This window comes from Bufo gargarizans, chromosome 4, assembly GCF_014858855.1.
Source record: "Bufo gargarizans isolate SCDJY-AF-19 chromosome 4, ASM1485885v1, whole genome shotgun sequence".
Classification (NCBI taxonomy): domain Eukaryota; kingdom Metazoa; phylum Chordata; class Amphibia; order Anura; family Bufonidae; genus Bufo; species Bufo gargarizans.
In genome coordinates, this window is record NC_058083.1 from 312,857,265 (window position 1) to 312,875,351 (window position 18,087).

The 18,087-nt window shown below is 39.5% G+C and overlaps 1 protein-coding gene across 1 annotated transcript in view; it reads left to right on the top strand.

The window, feature by feature from the left end:
* Positions 1–18,087, top strand: part of LAMA2 (laminin subunit alpha 2) — a 772,405-nt gene that overhangs the window by 714,565 nt on the left and 39,753 nt on the right. The window contains exon 52 of the mRNA XM_044291170.1: positions 10,498–10,618. Within this exon, the coding sequence (XP_044147105.1) occupies positions 10,498–10,618 (121 nt within the window). The remainder of the gene's footprint in view (positions 1–10,497; positions 10,619–18,087) is intronic.

Below are 18,087 nucleotides of genomic sequence, written 5' to 3' on the forward strand. Positions count from 1 at the left end.
TATATAAAGACGCTGCATGAGTATACAAAGCATGATCTGGAAAAGTAATCATGTGTGGTGTTGCCCTTTAACTGTGTGTTTTGAGTTTGTAATAGTTTATTACTGGGTTAGATCTACTGCATGTGCAAATTTGTGATGCTATACTGTGGCCCCTTTGCAAAATGCTTTAAAATACTTTTAATATACTTTAAAATAAAATAAAATACCTTAAAGAATTGTGCTCACTAATATTCTAATTACATGTAAGTTTTTACATTCATCCATGTCTGCTAAATTTTGGATTTACAGGTACATACTGCACATACTAGATGGGGATATTCTGGCACCATGAATAAAGCGGTCCATAGATAACACCCGACTGTCATTAAATTAGCATTTGACAAGGGGATCCTTCTGATATTTGGATCCACCCCTGGTGGAAACCCCTTGAAGCCGAAACTGAGCACTGCTCATCGGAAGGCGAAACAGAAATGGACCCCATAACTAGCACTGTACCCATATCCCAGGAACATATGAAAAGGGGTAACTATAGGCTCAGGACTAGAAGGGGTAGGGGGAGTAGTCAGAGAGGTGGGCTTTAAAACAATAATTTTTTAGGCAAGGGCCCGCCTCTTTAAGCATATATGCCAAGACCAATGAGTTTCCCCCACACGGATTCTGATGACCTCCAGATTTTCAACCTATCCCACAGAGTGCTCAGCACTGCGGAAATGAGCATTCTATCTAAAGGCCTATCGTTTGTACCATCCCATTCCTTCAACTTGTTCGAATGGATTAATGATTTAAACTTATTCATTCGCAAGTTGAAATGGAGGAATTTTTTTGATAACCATGATAAACGAAGGTGCATGGAACTAGGCATTCTATATGACCTACTGGAAGAAAGTAGTAAACCAGTTGGGGAAGGTCTATTTATTGACTTGCGACCCAAATCACGTCTCAATCTACCGTTAAATGACAACTCGCCATTGGATACATTCCTAATGGTGGTCACAGAACAGTTATCGACCCTGGAAGGGACGAGAGTTGGTCTGAACAATCTGCGGTCGGATGAAATAGAAGCTCTCCTGTTGCTTGAAAAGGACACCTCCATAGTCAATAAGCCGTCTGATAAGGACGGCAATATTGTATTTATGGATGGTGACCAATACCTGGATATGTGTAACAGGATACTAGATGATCGAGCTTGCTATAGGGTGCTCCAGTCTAATCTCCCTCAGACATTTTGTGCCGAGTTGTGAGATCCTGCGGGAAGGCCTTGAACAGCGTTTAAGCAATCAGAATGAGTTCAACTGTATGTTCCCACGCTTTCCACAACAGGTTTGCTTCTATATTGTCTAAGGGGCACAAGGGCCTAGACCTGCTAATGGTTTGGCCCATTGTGTCAGGCACAGGTTGCTTTACACATCCATCTATTGTGTATGTGGACTTTATTTTAAGGCCCTTTGTCTCGGCATTGCCATCATACGTCCGCTGCTCTATGGACATCCTCAAAAAGTTGGATGGTCTACAGGAGGACACGGACGTAATGTTGGCAAGCCTCGACGTCAAGGCACTATATAGCTATATACCTCATCAACAGGGCTGTCATGCTGTTTATTAATTCCTGCAGGAACCGGGGATCTAGCTTCGGGCACATAATGCATTTATAAGGAAAAGAGGAGTGTAGCAGCTCTCACCTGCCCTTCCTTTGATTGTGAGCACGGACAGCCCGTTTCAGGTGCGGGCGGCAATAGAAAAAAGAAGTTGAGAAAATTCAGCTCCACTTAGATAAAGGAATATGCGTTTATTCAGCTTGCGGTTAAAAACTCATCCACGGATTACAAAATAGCAGTCTTGTCTAAGCTTTTCGGGCTACCAGAGACAATTCCAGCCCTTCTTCATGACACCTGTGTCATGAAGAAGGGCTGGAATTGTCTCTGGTAGCCCGAAAAGCTTAGACAAGACTGCTATTTTGTAATCCGTGGATGAGTTTTTAACCGCAAGCTGAATAAACGCATAATGCATTTATGGTCCGACTCATACGTTTTATTCTTGAGCACAACATCTTTATCTTCGACCACTGGGTGTACCATCAGACAAGGGGAGTGGTGATGGGGATTTCCTGTGCCCCGTCCTATGCAAATCTCTACCTGGGTTGGTTGGAGAGAGGTGTTGTCTTTGGGGAGGAAATGGCGATGTGGACATCACACATCCTGCTCTGGGCCTGTTTCATTGATGACATTCTTATCTTATGGAACGGGTCACAGGAGGACTTTCACAATTTTGTGGCCGCCCTCAACGACAACACCATTGGGATTTTCTTTACCTCGGAAATAGACCCCTTCCGCATCACCTTCTTGGACCTAGGCATCACATGTCATGTGAATGGTAATATCAATACCAACTTGTTTCGTAAGGAAACGGACACAAATAGTCTCCTGCATTGGGACAGCTGTCCAGATTGTGGACAATTTTGATATGGCACACCGGGAGTTCAGGGACATTTTGACCCATTTAGTGGGGTCTACTCACTCTATTACATTCCGATGGGGACACAGTCTAAAGGATAGGTTGACTCACAGTTTCTATCAAAAACCGCAATCAGTGATGTGCCTTAAATCGGAGGCAAGGGGCAATTCCGTTGTGGAAATTGCATTGCCTGAGGAGTAATTTGTCACGGATGAGGTATAGGAGGAAACACCACACTGACAACCAGGAGGAGGAGGGAAAGCCACTAGGCCTCAACGCTAGGGAAAGGAAAAGGTCACCTCTTAGAGAACCCTACTCCTGGCCCTGACTTCTAACCGTATGGGCACCCCTTGAAGGTAGGAATGCCCATACACTGTAACCTGGGACCCTGTAGACCCTAAAGATCCCTATAGATATTGGCAGGGCTGAGACAACCCATTCCTTCCCAGATGAAGAAACCAGCGTCTCCCTGAGGCCTAGTAACCAACAAGGAAGAGAAAACAAAACACAAGCAAACGCGACACTTAACTTCTGTAGAGAGATAGATGAGCAGGAACTCCAGAGAGGACAACACACTAGCTCTTCCAAAACCAAATGAAGCTATCTTACCGCACAGTCAGAAGGGTGGGGTAAGACTAAAGAGGGTAGAAGTAATGACTACTAAGCTACATCTGAAACAAGGGATGTGGTCATTAACAACAATAACGCTGAATTGAGAGTAATCAAAGAGGCTGTTATATTCCTTCACGCTCTGCCAGTCTCCTTGATCTCCTGACATCTGTCACAGGAGAGACCATGACATAATTAGAACGGGTAATTCTTTCTCTAGTACGGTAACCAGTTGCTCATATTTATTAACCACTTGATCTAGGCGGTTGAGGGAGTTAGACTGAGCCATATTTGGCCAGGTGGGCTCCACGTGTAAAAGGATTATTATTTTGTTTTAAGCGTTACCCCATACTAGCAGTGAGTGAATTTCCAGCCCTAGTTTATTGCATATGTTTTAAAGGGTTGTGTCACTTCAGCAAATGGCATTTATTATGTAGCCAAAGTTAATGCAAGACACTTACTAATGTATTGGAATTGCCCATTTTCACTTTGCTGGCTTGATTCATTTTTCTATTACATTATACCCAAGGGATATGACCACCACGCAATCCAGTAGAGGTTGCCACACTTGCACACTATAGGAAAAAGTGCAGGACTGCTAAAGTGCTTATAGGCACGCATGTGCAAAAGCTCCAGTACCATCCGTCTCTTATGGATTTGCAGGTCCACAGCAACTGCAGCACTTTGTGTTGTGTTTTATTACAGAAAGAGGGCATCCTCTGTAAGCTTATTGGCAATCAAACTAAGAAACTAAGGCTACTTTCACACATGCGGCATAGCAATCTGGCTAGTTCTGGCAGAGAACAGCTTCCTAGATTTCTCTGGATCTGGCATAGCTGGATAGTGCCTGCCAGACCCTGCTGACTGAATCGGAACCAATGGGGATTCAGCCGCTCTCCAGCATAAATGCTGGTATTTAGCCTGGACAAATACGATTATGTGCGTGTTGCACTATTCGGCTATGCTATGTGTGAAACCAGCCTAAAAATGGTAGTATTGCTTTTATTTTTCCACCCTATATAAAAAAAGTTTGACAAAAAGTAAAAAATACAAACTGTCACAAAAATAGAAACCCTTGTAGTGCTATGTTGACAGAAAAAATAAGAGTAATGGAGTCGCAGTGATTCAAACAAATACATTGGTGAACTTTGAACTCTGATAGCGAGGAAATTAAATTTAAAGCAGCTTCAATCAGGTGTATATTTGCACCAGAATTGGCAACATTTCCTATTCAGCATTATAAAGCTGGTGTAAACTATGGGGATGATTTATCAAAACTGGTGTAAAAGGAAAGCTGGAATAGTTACCCATAGCAAATTAAATTTTCATTTTTCAGAGCTCCTTTGGAAAATGAAAGGTGGAATATGATTGGTTGCTATGGGCAACTAAGGCCGGTTTCACAAAACAGAAAAATAAACAAAAATCTGATCCGTTATGCTCAGTTATGCACATGTTCAATCAGTTTTAGTCCGAGATCCGTTATTTTAGACGGAAAAAAAAGGAAAATGTAAGTGGTGATTACGAAAGTAGTAATCATCTCATTGCATTGACAATGTTGACAGTACTGGTTACTTTTACAAATATATCTGTTTCTAAGTATTGTCAGCATTATATCTGACAGGAATAATAAAATAACTGTCTGATTCCCAATTTACTCCAGAAACATCTTCACTGCCCCATATTGCTATAAGACATTGCAGATACTAGAAGTTGTGGTAGAATATTAAAACTTATAAATATATACAGTACAGACCAAAAGTTTGGACACACCTTCTCATTCAAAGAGTTTTCTTTATTTTCATGACTATGAAAATTGTAGATTCACACTGAAGGCATCAAAACTATGAATTAACACATGTGGAATTATATACATAACAAAAAAGTGTGAAACAACTGAAAATATGTCATATTCTAGGTTCTTCAAAGTAGCCACCTTTTGCTTTGATTACTGCTTTGCACACTCTTGGCATTCTCTTGATGAGCTTCAAGAGGTAGTCACCTGAAATGGTTTTCACTTCACAGGTGTGCCCTGTCAGGTTTAATAAGTGGGATTTCTTGCCTTATAAATGGATTTGGGACCATCAGTTGCGTTGTGGAGAAGTCAGGTGGATACACAGCTGATAGTCCTACTGAATAGACTGTTAGAATTTGTATTATGGCAAGAAAAAAAGGTCAGTCAGTCCGAAAAATTGGGAAAACTTTGAAAGTGTCCCCAAGTGCAGTCACAAAAACCATCAAGCGCTACAAAGAAACTGGCTCACATGTGGACCGCCCCAGGAAAGGAAGACCAAGAGTCACCTCTGCTGTGGAGGATAAGTTCATCCGAGTCACCAGCCTCAGAAATCGCAGGTTAACAGCAGCTCAGATTAGAGACCAGGTCAATGCCACACAGAGTTCTAGCAGCAGACACATCTCTAGAACAACTGTTAAGAGGAGACTGTGTGAATCAGGCCTTCATGGTAGAATATCTGCTAGGAAACCACTGCTAAGGACAGGCAACAAGCAGAAGAGACTTGTTTGGGCTAAAGAACACAAGGAATGGACATTAGACCAGTAGAAATCTGTGCTTTGGTCTGATGAGTCCAAATTTGAGATCTTTGGTTCCAACCACTGTGTCTTTGTGCGACGCAGAAAAGGTGAACGGATGAACTCTACATGCCTGGTTCCCACCGTGAAGCATGGAGGGAGAGGTGTGATGGTGTGGGTGTGCTTTGCTGGTGACACTGTTGGGGATTTATTCAAAATTGAAGGCATACTGAACCAGCATGGCTACCACAGCATCTTGCAGCAGAATGCTATTCCATCCGGTTTGCGTTTAGTTGGACCATCATTTATTTTTCAACAGGACAATGACCCCAAACACACCTCCGGGCTGTGTAAGGGCTATTTGACCATGAAGGAGCGTAATGGGGTGCTGCGCCAGATGACCTGGCCTCCGCAGTCAGTGGACCTGAACCCAATCGAGATGGTTTGGGGTGAGCTGGACCGCAGAGTGAAGGCAAAAGGGCCAACAAGTGCTAAGCATCTCTGGGAACTCCTTCAAGACTGTTGGAAGACCATTTCAGGTGACTACCTCTTGAAGCTAATCAAGAGAATGCCAAGAGTGTGCAAAGCAGTAATCAAAGCAAAAGGTGGCTACTTTGAAGAACCTAGAATATGACATATTTTCAGTTGTTTCACAATTTTTTGTTATGTATATAATTCCACATGTGTTAATTCATAACTCTTTGAATGAGAAGGTGTGTCCAAACTTTTGGTCTGTACTGTATATATATATATATATATATATATATATTACAGTATAGGTAGTACAAATATATTGCAGGGAATACAGTGCTAATAAAATTGATTAAGAAATGATTAATAATGTTTATATGAAGTATAACATAAAACTCAAATAAAGAAAACCTAAACCTACATCTCGTACATATTTCTAGAGCGCTCTTTCACCTGTAGAAATACACTTTAGCTCTAAATATAATCATAATAAAACTCTTAACATACAATGCTTTATGTATTTTAAAGATTGCTTATATCCCAGGTCTACTCACAATTATGCTGGTTATTGAATAGTCAACTAGCTTACATACTGCAGTTACATGGCAAGTGCAGTTTAAAAAAAGGGATAGGGAGGGAGTGAAGAAAACAGGAATTCTGCACAATTCCTTAAGCACTAATATTATATTACTCTAGGAAAATAAGTAATTATGGACTATTTCACAGATTCACATTTCTAATAGTAAAGAAGCCATGTTACTTCCTGGCAATAAGAACCGGGTGTCAGCTGCATTATAAAGTTGACACACACAAGCTGTAGTGAGGGCTCAGCTCCTGAGCCATTGCCATGACATAAGCATTAAAGAGGTATTCCCATCTCAGACAATGGGGGCATATCGCTAGGATATGCCCCCATGTCTGATAGAGGCGGATCCCACCGCTGGGACCCACACCTACAACGAGAACAAATCGGGGAGCGCTGTGGCTGGAGGAGCCCAGATTTCCCGGGGTCTGTCCACCACCAAGCGCTGCTCCCATAGAAGTGAATGTGAGCACATGCATGGCCCATGCTCCCATTCATTTCTATGGGGCAGACGGCAATAGCGCAGTGCGCCCTCCATTCATTTACCAGCTCCGTTCTCATTGTAGGTGTGGGTCCCAGCGTTGGAACCCGCACCTATCAGACAATGGGGGCATAGCCTAGCGATATGCCCCCATTGTCTGAGATGGGAAAACCCCTTTAACTACCAGCACTCAGCGACTTAGGGTGGGTTCATAGCACTTTTTCCCCCCATTAAACGGATGCCTCAGACTGATTCCATACAGTGGCATCCGTTCATCATATAGTTCCATAGTAAAAAAATGAATGTGATGTGCCTCATTTTTGTATTCTTTTTTTTTTTTTTTTTTTACGTATACGTCAAACAGAGGCATAAAACGTGATGTGAACCCACATTAATTCTTGTGTTGCTGCTGATATTGTGGGTACTCCAGTTATTCAATCTGTAAAGCGAAACAGTCACCTCTTCTGACATCTCTGTTTTAGTAACTACTTGCTGTCCCCATGCATTACAAATTCTGGATCATCCTTTCTTATAAATCTTGCACTTTCCTCTATTATTCTTGATAGAAGTTTATGACTAAATGTGAAACTGGACTTACCAGTGTGTGGAGGGGGGGGGGGGGGGGGAGGGAGGTCCCTGCACAGTCTTACACTGTCAGCTGTGTCCCTGCAAAGTCGCGACAGTGTCAGAATGTGCGGGGGGACACCCCCAACTAGTATTACCCAGTTGTATCTTTGTTCATAAACTTCTGGAAGGAATAATAGAGGAGTTGCATAACAGATTTATAAGAATTGTCATTTCATATGGAATACAATTATTTACTGAAGGAGTGGTGTGGTGACATATTCTCTTTAATCTGTTTAAACTTTTCTGAATATTTAAAAAGTTTTATGATATATACAAAAATGTATTACATGACACAATCAATAGTTCCTAATGGTTTAAAAGGGGTTTTCCAACAGAAGAAAGGCTGAAAATAGTGTAGAAATAAAATAAGTTGTATTCACCTAAGAAGCGATCCCCAACCGCTTCTGTTCTAGGACTCCCCCCCCCCCCCGCCCATTCCCATTCCCTACTTTGTGGCCTCTTGCCACAGGACATGTTCAGCCAATCACTGACCTTGGCGGGTCTCTGCTGCAGCCAGTGATTGGCTGATCCATCATTTCATGTGCTTGAAAGGGAGGAGGAAGAAGAGACCAGCAGGCGACCTAAAAACAAAAATATGGGGGAGTTGGGGGATCGTTAAGGTGAGTGTGACTTATTTTACACTGTCCAAAGCCTTTTTAAAAAATGTTTTAATATGCAAGACTACCCCTTTAAGGTGTCATGATCAGCAGACTTATGGTACAAAATGGATTAGTTTTAGTTTCAAATATACTTGTAAAATGAACCTTAATAAAGCCGACACTTAGGCTTATAATATATGCCAAACAAATTGTGAAGTTATAAAGTTCTTTTAATGCCTTTTAAATGTTATTCTCCTCAAATTTCTGATTCCCGCATATGTATAAATTAACACTACAGCTGCTAGGAGCACCATGGAAAGCTAATGCTTGTTTGTTAAAATCAGAGCATTTTCTATTCCCCTGGTCCTTGAGAAACAATAATAGTAGCTTTACATATGAATATATTCCAATGCAAATAGACATTATTCTCTACTCTGGTATGAAAAATAGAACATTAAATTGTCAAGGGCCTCAAGCGCTAAGATTCAAAAGCGCTGAACAACTGGCATTGACTTAAAGTACTTGGGTCATTTATAACTCACACAGCACTGTCACACACAGCTTTTATATTGAAAAGCAAGCTTTGTTTTAAGATGAAAGAGAGAAAAGAAAACTTTTTCCTTTATGTATTCACTGCATATATTTTGTTAAAGGGAAAGTAAAATGAAAGATAAAATTGTGTGGAGGCAACACTTAATGTTCAAATTATGCAAGCATCAAATCCTTATGTAGCTAAGAGCCATGTGGCATGATCTAAGATGTGAATATTGCAATTTGCGAACTACTGCTTATTTATACACATTCCCTTCATTGATTTTTGGTATACTATCATATTAATTTTACTAAGTGATGGCCTATCCTCAGCATAGGCCAATAACAGCTGATTGGAGAGGAACAACACTCCATACCCTCACCATTCAGCTTCTCGGGTGTAGCTCCATTGCCAGAAGTTGGTACCAGAACTACACATCTCCATTAACTTCGTAGAAGAAAGAGCTTGTCACTGCAGCACTGCTCCCATTGACTTCAATGGGAGTAGCACTGTACTAATGAGTGACCTTCACTACATGGATGAGCTGAGTAGTTCTAGCTTTGATGTCTGGTGATGGAGCTACACCCAAAAAGCTGATCGGTGGTATGAGCTGTGTCAGAACCTGGCAACCAGGTAGAGCCTGGAATACTTCTTTAATGCTTAGAAGTTGCAAACAGAAATTTAGGAGGATTTCACAAAGAGATGATCCTAGTAGTTCTATCACGTTAGGTAGGGAACAGTGCAGCCTTCTGCTCCACCTGTCCCTACCTTCTTGCACAATCTGCCCTAAATGGCGGCCTACAACTAGGTGAGGGTCCCTAAGTGAGAGGGGCCTAAAAATAGTGGGATAAAGAGTAGTCAGACAGAAAGAGGACAAAAGCACGACCGGATCAGAATTCAAAAGTTAAGTCAAAATCAGGCCAGAGTCCAAACCAGAGAGATATGTCAGAAGGACTAACACAAGGTGCAAACACAGAGTCAAATACCAGATGGGGTTAGTGCCAGGAGATAATGTCAGAGGGATAATTGGTAGTCAGGAGCAAGGTCAGGGACAGAATACCAGGAAGCCAAACAATAGTACAATACAGGCTAGTGAGTCTAAGAAGATGAATCATAGGCACCTGTTCCCAGGAACTGCCTGTTAAATCTCTCATGGACAGCTTGTGACACCTGTGGCAGCCTTATTGGCCTGGTGTCCCTGCTAGGCCGACCAGCCCCACTGTCAGCGGTGCTGGTTGTACCACAACAGAGAGGCCATTCTCACTGCCAGAGCATGGACAGGTAAGTATGTGACAAGTTCATAAAATTTTGAGAATGAAAATTATCCAATGTGGATATCATCTATAAGAAAAAAAGTTTATATAAATTTGTTGTCCACTCAAAGGACTAGTGGGGGTTGGAAGCAGCCACAAACAACACTGGGGCGTGAGAACTGTGGGGTTGCACACAGTTAAGTGTTTTTTGTTTGTTTTTTAACTGAGCACCAGTTCTGTCCATTGAGGTCTGTCCATTTTTGGCATGTTGGAAATTGAATTACTTTATGTAGTAAGTTGAGGACATATTTGTCTGAGAATATATTTATAAATATTCAGTGGCAAATTATTATTATTTCTTTTAGGCCTGAAGTTAATTTAAAGAAGTATGCTGGCTGTCTGAAGGATATTGAAGTCTCCCGAACACCATACAACTTACTTAGCAGTTCTGATTACATAGGATTAACCAAAGGTTGTGCCCTTGAGGTAGGCCAGACTGCATTGTATTTTTTCTTCATTTAAGTTTATTTTACACTGAATCTTGTTTTTGATTTTTTTTTTGGTCGCTAAAAATATGCCTAAAAACCACACCAAAAACTGCATGTGAAAAAAATGCCATAAAACGCAAAAGTACTCAAAAACACCACTAAACAACTTAGTGTTAATCCGTTCTTAGGCCATTTTCACATCAGTATTCCAGTCACACTCCTCCCATGGTTCTACTCAACAGGATTCTAGGTTGCTATGGTGATATACTAATTTTTAATGATTATAGTATCATTATGGTACCTAACTGCTGCAATACAGTGAACCTAATTCTGAAGGGTTCACAAACTTTCAATCACCACTTTGTGTGTCTGCATGTGTGTATATATAAAACTCTGAACCCTTCAGAAATGTCTTTACTTCTGCATAAATTTGACCTAAAACTACATCAGATTTTCAAGTCCTAAAAGTATATAACGATAACAAAATCAAACAAATGAGTTACAATATTAGACATCAGGTGTCAGTGGTGACCTATTTTATAAATAAAAAAATGGGGATCTATGAACATCTGATCTTCACAACACATGTTTGTGGAAGTATATCATGGCACAAACAAAGGAGATTTCTGAAGACCTCAGAAGAAGACTTGCTAATGCTCAGCAGGCTGGAAACAGTTACAAAATCATATCTAAAGAGTATGGACTCTACTACTCCATCAACATAGTCAGGCAGATTGTGTACAAATGGAGGAAGCTCAAGACCATTATTAATCTCCCGCAGTAGTGGTCAACCAACAAAGATCAAGCCAAGAGCAAGGTCACAAAGGAACCCAAGTTAATCTCTAAGCAACTAAAAAGTATTTTTCACCTTAGTTAAGCCCACCATCAGGAGGACACTAAACAGTAATGATGTGCATGGTAGGACAGCAGAAAGCCACTGCTCTCCAAAAAGAACATTGCTGACAGTTTGCTAAAGATTACCTGGACAAGCCAGAAGGCAAGGAACAATTTTTTGGGCATGTATGAGACTAAAATAGAAATTTTTGATTTAAATAAGAAGCATTATGTTTGTACAAAGGAAAACGCATCATAAAAATCTCATAAAAACCTTATCCTATCCGTGGAATACAGTGGTTGTAGTTTCATAGTTTGGGCCTGTTTTGCTACATTTGGGCCAGGAAAGCTTGCAAATCATAAAAACAAAATAAATCTGAATTATACCAGCAAATTCTAAGGGAAAATGTCAGGATATGTGTCCATGAGCTGATTCTCAAGAGAATGTGGGTCACACAGCAAGACAAAGACCCTAAACACATAAGTCATTCTACCAAAGAAACGCTAAAGAACAATAAAGTTAAAGTTTTGGAATGGCCAGGTCAAAGTCCTGACATTAATCCAACAGAAATGTTGTGGAAGGACCTGAAGTGAGCAGTTCGTGGGAGAAAACCCACCAACCTAGCAGCTGAAGTAGGTTTGTATGGAGGAATTCCTCCAAGCTGATGTGCGGGATCGACAACTACCAGAAGCGTTTCGTTGCAGTTATTGCTGCACGGGGGACATGCAATATTATTTTCCTCAATACATACATGGCCAATTCTAATATTTTGACTCATCTCTTTGATTTTGGTTATCCTTATCTACTTTAAGGACTTGTGTGAAAATCTGAGGTAGTTTTTGTTCAAATGTATGCAAAAATATAGAAAATTCTGACTGGCTAACGTTCTAACACCACCTCTTTACAAACCATATTGTCTGAACAACACAAGTTAATTTTTTATTTTTTTTAACTAAGGCTTAACTAAGGCTTATGTACATAACCATATTTTTCATTTTTGTGCTATCCTCTTGTTTTGCCTGATAAAAGTGTTGCTAAAACTACTACGGAGCGCTCACTAGCACACAGACTAGGACCTCAAGTGAGTTAAAGCAAAACAATTACTTAATTTATGATCAATGATAATAATATTATGATTGACAATAAGAGTTATCATAATTATAAAACTACAGTTATCTTGACTATCATGAGTAAGTAAGAGGAAAGCATCAATACATCACCAGATATTGTAGCATCACCCGTTGCCCACAGATTGGGGGATTCCAACAATCATCACGGGGAAAAATCTGGAAACAGTGCAAGGCACTTCTGCCGCGTCTTCAACGAATCCCATTCCCCATGGAAGCCCCCCTAATTTCTTAAGCAAATATGATTTCATAAACTCGTGATTGGGCATGTAAGCGCATTATCATATTTACTTGATCATGCGCAGAGAGAAAAGTCTTATTATGAGAAAAGTCTTATTAAGAGAAAAGTATTATTATGATTTTTTTTTTATTATGAACACTTCATGTGTTCATGCACAATAACTTGTTTTCCTGATTTGTGACAATGCCTGAGAATCTTCTATGTTTTCCTGAACTCCAGTACCCTCATTCAGCTTGTAACACATAACCATACATACATGAAAACAAACAAGTCTGACAGTACAGATAACAGATGTAGGTCCCACAAGGAACATTTCAACACACAAACATACCTGAGTTCCAAAAATCTCCCATGCGCATTACAAAAAAAAAAAAAAAACATCTCAAGCGCCTTCAAAATTTCAGTTCTTGCTACAGCCTCATATACACAGTTAATGGCCACATGGACAAACTTCACACACAACTTCAACACATCTATCCTGGTTTCTGGCCTTGGAAGGCATCATCAGACACTCAACAGCCTCCACACCTCTTATCTTGTGCAGGTGGACAGCCCCCGTTATCTGCCATCGTACAAGTATCCAGCTTTCCTATAACTCATCTATCGATATTTAGAACCACACCCTGAACTGGATGAGAGAGAGAAACATATTGTAAACTCAATTGCCCGTTTCTTGGCAAACTGCACATTCTTCATATCTTCTCTCCTACAAATAGAAAGTAACACAAACAAATGTAAATCCAATTATTTAAGACAAAACATACAAAGTGCATGTTAACAGAATAAGACAACCCAAACAATATGATGCCACATGGATTTAATTATATAAGGGATATCCCACATCATATACAATTATTAGTCATTAAAACCACTTAGTCGATTATTGTAAATACCATGGTAAAACATACATAAAAACGGTTTTCCCCCTTTTTTTTTTCTAAAAGATAAAAGAGCAACTTGTGAAATAGGAAACAAAAAAAATTATCTCCACTCTGTCTCTTCTATTCCGCAATCTGTATTAAATCAAAGAAAGACAATTAACAATTCAACATTTCAAGTCCTAGTTTAATCACTTACATAATTCATTTAAGAATACCCTCTTGTCTCCTGTCAAGATACTTTCATTCAGTTAACCACCATTGTCCTTCTCAAGGCAAACACTTCTTTCGCTTTTCCAACCTGTCACTTTCTGCATACAGTTTACAACTTCTACTGGATCTACTTCAAGCAATGTTGACAACCAATTTCCACACAAGCCACCCCAATAGGACCAATTGGTGGCTATAATGTAGTACAAAGCTTTCTCCCATCCTGAAACAACTGCTAACACAAAGAAACACATATTTTCTAATATAAAGACATCATTTCCACTAAATGTACACTTTTTCCGGATTATTGGACCTTTCCTTTTTCTATATTTGGTCTGGGCTACTTTTATAGCAGCAGTTTCAGCAATGTGTTGGTAATGCTCTAATTTATCCTTGATTAGTCTCTGACCACACTGCAAAAGGACAATCTATCCTTCTTGTTCAACACTTTTCTGTTACAACATTCTTTCAAAACTTGTTGTAATCTTGTATGAGTCTTTTTATAGGCTGTCAACAAAATCCAGCAACGTCTCCCCAGAGAGACTACATCACCTGCCTTAGCAGGGACCCCCTTAAGTACTTTAACAACATCAAGAGGTTCAATGCCCTTAAACTTACTCTCCCATTATTCTGCCAATCCTGCCCTAGATAACTCTTGTGCAATTAGGTTATACAGAGTCTCAGTCCAGCCGGGAATCTCCACTGCAGTTTCAACCTTGTCTTTAGATTTTGGTTTAAACATCCTGACACCAAACAGTTAATCTTCAAAACTTTTTGGCAAACTGCCAAATGACAATATTTTGCACAAAGATACCCTGGCACCTGTGGATCTCTATGCAAAAATGTATTTTCTAATACATACATTTGTTTCAAAGATATATCAATTTGGCATCCCGCCGACAATGCCAATTTGTGTTTTGCCTGATTAAAGTGTTGCTAACACTGCTACGGAGTGCTCACTAGCACACAGACTAGGACCGTAAGTGAGTTCAAGCAAAACAATGACTTTATTTATGATTAATGATTATAAAATGATGGTTGACAATAAGAGTTATCATAATTATAAAACTACAGTTATCTTGACTATCATAAGTAAGTAGGAGAAAAGCATCAATACATCACCAGATATTGTAGCATCACCCGTTGCCCACACATTGGGGGATTCCAACAATCAGCACAGGGAAGAATCTGGAATCAGCGCAAGGCACGTCTCTTATTATGAGAAAAGTATTATTATGAGAAAAGTCTTATTAAGAGAAAAGCATTATTATGAAAAAAATCTTATTATGAACACTTCATGTGTTCATGCACAAAAACTTGTTTTCCTGATTTGTGACAATGCCTGAGAATCTTCTCTGTTTTCCTGAACTCCAGTACCCTCAGTACTTTTCCACTTATATACAGGGCTATACTAATTAGGGTTATATGACTACTTGAGTGTCAATTACCATCATTCCACTCATTCTTATACATTTATATCACACCATATTTTTTTGCTGATAGCACACTGACCCATTCACTTCTATTAGTGCTTTTTGCATATCCGTTTTTTTTATTCTGCAAATTATGGAACATATCTTATTCTCGTCCGTACTGCAGAGAAGAATACCTTCCTCTATTGATGTACATGAGAACAATACTGAATGCACATGGAAGGTATCTGTACTTTGAGGATACATTTTTCTGTGGACCAAAATACAGACACGGCTGTGTGCATGGGGCCTAAGGGCTCATTGACAATTGCACATGAAAAAACTGATGTGCAGTACAGATAGTTTCTTTTTACAACTTGTTAAATTTTTGTTTCCACATTAAATCTGGTTTTTGTTCCATATTGTGTTTACAGTTCCCATTTTTTATCTATATTTGTTCTATCATTGTTAAAGGATTCACATTTTTTTTTTGCTGTTTTTGTAAGGCTAGTTCACATGTCCAATCCACTGGAATAAGCTCCATTGCACTGGAGTGGTGGTGCGCATTCATAACCACCAGTCATTTCACTTCTATAGAAGCCAAGTGAGCAAAAGACGGCACAAAAACCACTTTACCAATCATTTACCAAAATACTGTTTTTCAGGCCACACGTGATACAATGACAGTACCAATGCCAGATATAAGATATCATCTGCAATATTTAAGCTCCATTTTCATCTCTTCCTCATCAGATTGGACAAAAGAGTTAAATGTAATCTAGTGAAGTGGTGGACATATAAATCTTTAGTAATTCAACCACGATGTACAATGATAGTACTATGCCATTATCATCAGGCAGGTTTAGGTCTATATCATTATCAGCAATCAAAAGCTATAACCTATTTCTTTTTGAGATTTAACGCTGTGTATTCTAAGCTTCTTCATAAAGCCCCCATACCTGTTCATGCTTCCAACAACCTTTCACAGAAGTAAAAATGTGCTGTAAGCTATCATTTTCTTTTGCAAGATGTTCATTCTGAACATAACCAGTTAGACTAATTTACTAGAGCGCTGGGGGAAGTCATCTTAAACCAAGACCTGTTAATGGCATTTGAAGAGAAACTTCAAAAGCATGACTTCTTTCGACATTACACTAGAAATAAACACACAACTTGAATTTAGAGAGCTGCGGTATTAAACACTGACAAATATATAGTTGCCATGCTTAAAATTCATTGAAGAGTCCTCTATTTACAGCCAAGTGGTTGAGTAGTGCCCCCCATTGCAAATCTCAAGGTATAAAAACCTGCATCCATAAAAAAGAACTGTAAAAACTGAGGCATATTTTCTACAAAACTTGATAAATTCATGTTTTGGAGATTCAAAGTTGTGCTCCACAGTGCAGATGATAATTTAGCCCGTTCATTTTATCTATGTCTGATTTTTTTTATATTTATGATCAGGTCAGAATCCAAATTTTCCATAGGTTTTATGACTATATTCTATAACCAGCATAAATCTGTTAAAACTAATATTGCTATAGGAAGACAGACTGCCAAAAGTATTCTGGTTCACTAAACCCTGTTATCTGAACATCAGTGATTTACAACTTTCCTCATGCTTCTAGAGTCAAAAATATAGAGATCAAAATACCCTTTTCTACAGAGTTTAATAACTCATGTATTCAACATGCAGTTTTTTCTATTGACCAAGAGTAGAATCCAGTATCAGTGACTGTCATCACTTGGTATAAATGATTACACTATACTTACAGTCTATCAGAGGATTTAATGGTACTATAACCGATGTAGACTTATAGTCAAAAACAATATTTTTAAGGCGCTGTTATCACCATGTGCAGCATCCAGACTTTTATTAGTCATACCTATTGTTCTGAAGCTTCAAGGGGCAGGCATGCATTGACGGGAAGGGTGCACTGGTTCTTGCCTTCAGGGCACACTCCGATTCTCCTGCCTGATGGCTGTCAAGGTGCTTTTGGTGTTGATGGTTTTACAGTGCAAGGAAGGGTCCCTGTTGTCATAACAGCAGCACTTTGCAGTGCAAATGTAGTGCAGGAAGCAATGAGGAGACATTGGTGCAATAGAACAGTTTTTAAATGCCAACAGCTCGGTATAAGTCTTACTGGCAATGGACCAGCTGATGTTACACAGGAATACAGCATCTTCAGATGTTACAGTTCTCAAACCTATGAAGGTACTCATAGGTCAAAAGGTGTTTTTAAAATAGTTGAGGCAATCTTTCTTACTCTGCACTTTGCTAACTGACTTGTACCTTAGCATTCAGAAGTGGGAGTAATACTTTGAGCAACATCTTGCAACCAGTAAGACCGTTACAGTTTTTGTACAGGTTGATAATACAAACTTCTACCTTGGGATATGGAAAACTATCCAGGTGCACAAAACTGTATAGTGTGCTTAGGTACCGGAGGCTTCTCATGAACACGGGTGTCACAGAGTCCATTTGTAAGACTGGTCATCAAATACAGGTCCAGGATGAGCTGGCCAGTTAGCTACATTATTGTGCTTACCTAAACTACAAATACACTAAACTCTGGAATGTTCCTACCCTCTCCTTATATAGAGAGTGACAAGATATCATGTTATTTATGCTGAAAAATTTACGCTACGTCAAAACTAGGTGGCAGTACTGCTGGTCTTTTATCATTTTTCAACCCTCCAAAAAAAGAGTTAATAAAAGTTAATCAATAAGTTATGTGTACCCCAAAACGGTGTCATTCAAAAC